Source organism: Coffea arabica, chromosome 8c, assembly GCF_036785885.1.
Source record: "Coffea arabica cultivar ET-39 chromosome 8c, Coffea Arabica ET-39 HiFi, whole genome shotgun sequence".
Lineage (NCBI taxonomy): Eukaryota > Viridiplantae > Streptophyta > Magnoliopsida > Gentianales > Rubiaceae > Coffea > Coffea arabica.
In genome coordinates, this window is record NC_092325.1 from 8,398,833 (window position 1) to 8,402,265 (window position 3,433).

General features: G+C 42.8%; 2 protein-coding genes across 2 annotated transcripts; both read right to left on the reverse strand.

Moving 5' to 3' along the window:
- Positions 1 to 546: 546 nt before the first annotated feature.
- On the reverse strand, positions 547 to 1,137 carry LOC140013357 (uncharacterized mitochondrial protein AtMg00860-like). Its single transcript, XM_072062622.1, has one exon. The coding sequence runs from the start codon at positions 1,135 to 1,137 to the stop codon at positions 547 to 549; it is 591 nt and encodes a 196-aa protein (XP_071918723.1).
- A 21-nt stretch (positions 1,138 to 1,158) lies between these two features.
- LOC140013358 (uncharacterized) lies at positions 1,159 to 3,153 on the reverse strand. The gene is made up of 3 exons (XM_072062623.1): positions 1,835 to 3,153; positions 1,578 to 1,704; positions 1,159 to 1,464 (listed from the first exon to the last, which is right to left on the reverse strand). Exons 1-3 carry the CDS (start codon positions 3,151 to 3,153, stop codon positions 1,159 to 1,161), a joined length of 1,752 nt encoding a protein of 583 aa, XP_071918724.1.
- Between the last annotated feature and the right edge of the window lie 280 nt (positions 3,154 to 3,433).

The following is a 3,433-nucleotide window of genomic DNA, read 5'->3' on the forward strand; positions in this document are numbered from 1 at the left end:
TGCATTCCACTCATTTTTACGTCATTTAGGATTATGTGTGACCTCTCCAAAGGATTATTATTGGGCTTCACAATTAATGTGATTGGCACCACTCAACCTTTGAAGAGAAATTTCCCCCATGTCTCCCTAGGTCTAGGTTTTTGCGTTCATATAGTCATATCCAACACGCGATACATACCTTGGATAGAATAATTAGGAAAAGTGGGGCTAATTCACGCAACTAGCTTTGGCTAGGGTAAGGGAGTGCCTTAGGCTCCGCCTTTGCCTTCTCCCTTACCAAATGTGACCCCCGATCGCTTGCTTTGGTTACGTAGACCTAAAAGTTTTTAAAAAGGGGTTTGTTTACTTTTTTCATTCAAAAAACAAAAATCATTTTTGGGTGACTTGGTACACCCTAACTCTATACCAAGTGGCGACTCCATTTTTCTATTCAAAACCCTTTTTGAACCTTATTTGACCAAACCGTCGCATTTCACAATCCCACGATCTTTTCTTTTCACTTTCACACACGTTCACATACATATCTCACACACACAACTTCCACACTCATTTCAAAAAGTGGGGCGCGACAAGTACTGCTCCTATCCCATTGTAACAAGCATCAGTTTCAATTACAAAGGGTTGGGTGAAATTAGGCAGGGCCAGTACAGGTATGTCACACATGGCTCCCTTGAGTTTCTGAAATGCTTTTTCAGCTTCTGTCCCCCATTGGAAGCTGCCCTTCTTTAACAGTGCAGTCAATGGCCTAGCTATACTGCCATATCCCTTAACAAATCTCCTATAGTACCCAGTCAAGCCAAGGAATCCCCTCAGCTGTTTTACATTTTCTAGTTTGGGCCATTTCATCATACCTTCAATCTTCCTAGGGTCAGCTTTCACTCCTTCAGCTGTTATGATGTGCCCCAGATACTCCACATGTGTTTGAGCAAAGGCACATTTGCTTCTCTTGGCATACAGTTGTTGTTCTCTGAGGATGTTCAGAACTTCTACAACATGTTTCAAATGCTCCTGTAGACTTGAGCTGTATACCAAGATATCATCAAAAAATACCAGTACAAATTTCTTCAGCTGATTTTGGAATACATGGTTCATCAAGCCTTGGAAGGTAGCAGGGGCATTGGTCAGCCCAAATGACATCACTTTGAACTCATAGAGCCCCTAATGAGTCCTAAATGCAGTTTTGGGAATATCTTTAGCCTTGACTCTGATATGGAAGTACCCTGCCCTTAAGTCTATCTTGGTGAAGTACTTGGAACTAGTCAATTCATCCAGTAGTTCATCAATAAGGGGTATAGGGTATTTGTTCTTGACTGTCAGCTCATTCAACTGTCTATAGTCAACACAGAATCTCCAGGTGCCATCCTTATTTTTAACCAGCAATACAGGAGATGCAAAGGGGCTATTGCTGAGCTGAATGATGCCATTTCCCAGCATTTCCTGCACCAGCTTCTCAATTTCAGTCTTCTGAACATAGGGACATATGTATGGCTTGATCTGGAAAGGTTTGGATCCCTTTTTGAGGGTAATGGAATGATCATGACTCCTCTCAGGAGCAGTCCTTGAGGCTCCTTGAATACTTCCTCAAAATCCTGCAATACTCCTTCCATTTTTGGGGGAATATTGTCACTATTTTGTGCCTCCTCATCTACTGCACTCAGTTGTGCCAAAATCCCATAGGCCTGTTTCCTAGCCCACTTGTGTAACCTGCTTCCCTTTATCAGCTTTAGCTGCACCTGATCAATTTTCTCCCTTCAATTCTACCTGCTGTTTTCCTTTCTTGAACTTCACACTCAACCCCTTGAAGTCAAACTCCATGGGACTGAATCTGGCAAACCAGTCTACTCCTAGCACCATATCATATCCCCCCAACTTCAGTGTGTTGAACTGGTGTTGGAACTCATAGCCTTGCATCTTCCATACTACAGGCTTGGTTAGACTTCTGGACTGCACCTTTTCTCTACTAGCTACATTGACCACCAGGGAAGGTCCACTACTGTCCAATCTTAAGCTTCTAGCTAGCTGCTCATCTAGGAAGCAGTGAGTACTACCACTATCAATTAGTGCAGTGATAGTCCTCCCTTTTATTATCCCCTTTAGTCTGATAGTTTTGTGCTCTCTTCCTCCTGCTAGAGCATGTACAGAAACTTCTATGTGCTCATCCCCCAATTTGCCCTCAATGCAGGCACAAAAAACATCAGGTTCAGTCTCCTTCTCGCCTTCATTAGCTACAGGGTCCTCATTGTCATCATTTACTAGCAAGAGATGGATATGGGATTGTTTACATATGTGGCCAATAGTGTATGTTTTAGCACATCTATAACACAGTCCCTTCTCTTTTTTGAGGTTAAACTCACTAGGGGTGATTCTTTTGAACTGGTTTATGTGGCTGTTTGGATTTTTGTAGCTGTTTGTGAGAGGTTTATCTGAGGGTCTGGAGGTGGAGGGGTTCCATTTGTTATGGTTCTGCGGGTGGAAGGGTGTTTTGTGGGACTGTGGGGTGTTAGATAGGGGCTTGTGGATCTTTTGCATGGCTTTTAGGTTCTTTTCCTGTAGCTTGGCTACTTCTATTGCATCAACCAGAGTTGGGGGCTTAGCCATTTTAGCCATATTAACTATTTCATCCTTCAAACCACTCAAAAAACATGCCTTATAATAGGAATCAGCCAAATAAGGGAGGGAAGGCATTACCAGTGCTTTGAGCAGTTCAAACTTCTCCAGGTAGTCTGCTACAAATCCTTCCTGTCTTAGTTTGTTGAATTCTTCAATAGCTTCCTCAGGAGTGCCTTCTCCAAATCTTCCACAGAATGTAGTGGCCAGTTCAGTCCATGGAATGGTTCCTGTGCCATTGAACACCCCATGGAACCAGATGTCAGCTTTGTCCCTGAGGTATAGTTCAGCAATCTTAGATTTTATTTTCTCCTCTACTCCATTGATCTTGGAGAACTTGTTAGCCTTACGGATCCATTCCCTTGGGTTATCTCCTGTGAAGTTAGGCAGCTCCATCTTAGGCACTCTGGTATAGGATTTACTCTCCTTCCAATCTAATCTGCCAAGGCCCTCCCCTTGTGTTTCTCCCTTCCTGCCTCCTTCCTTAGGTCCTGCTATGGAGCTGCTACTCTCTGCCTCTTTGTCCTTGTCATTGAACTTTGCCATCATAGACATCATGCTTTCATACTTCTGGTCTAAATTTTTAAGAGTTCTCTCTGTGCTCTAGAATTTTGACCATATTGCCTAGCTCAGATAGATCCTTCCTTGACACTTCATCTTGTGATTTTGTCATCCCAATGGCTCGTGGCTAAGCTCTGGTAGCTAAGCTCTGATACCACTGTTATGGTATAGAACCAGATTTCAGCAATGGTGATAGATTATGTTCAGCAGCAGTAAACTAGTGCTAACAAAAAATTGAATGGAATAGGAAAATGGGGAAAGTAAT

Excerpts from the sequence above, each read along its gene's own strand:
- LOC140013358 (XM_072062623.1), bottom strand. The coding sequence starts at position 3,153 with ATGGCAAAGTTCAATGACAAGGACAAAGAGGCAGAGAGTAGCAGCTCC. Across the intron at positions 1,705-1,834 it reads ATGGTGCTAGGAGTAGACTG|GTTACACAAGTGGGCTAGGA; the intron begins GTTTGCCAGATT and ends AAAGGGAAGCAG. Across the intron at positions 1,465-1,577 it reads TATTGCAGGATTTTGAGGAA|AAGACTGAAATTGAGAAGCT; the intron begins GTATTCAAGGAG and ends CCCTATGTTCAG.
- LOC140013357 (XM_072062622.1), bottom strand. The coding sequence starts at position 1,137 with ATGTCATTTGGGCTGACCAATGCCCCTGCTACCTTCCAAGGCTTGATG.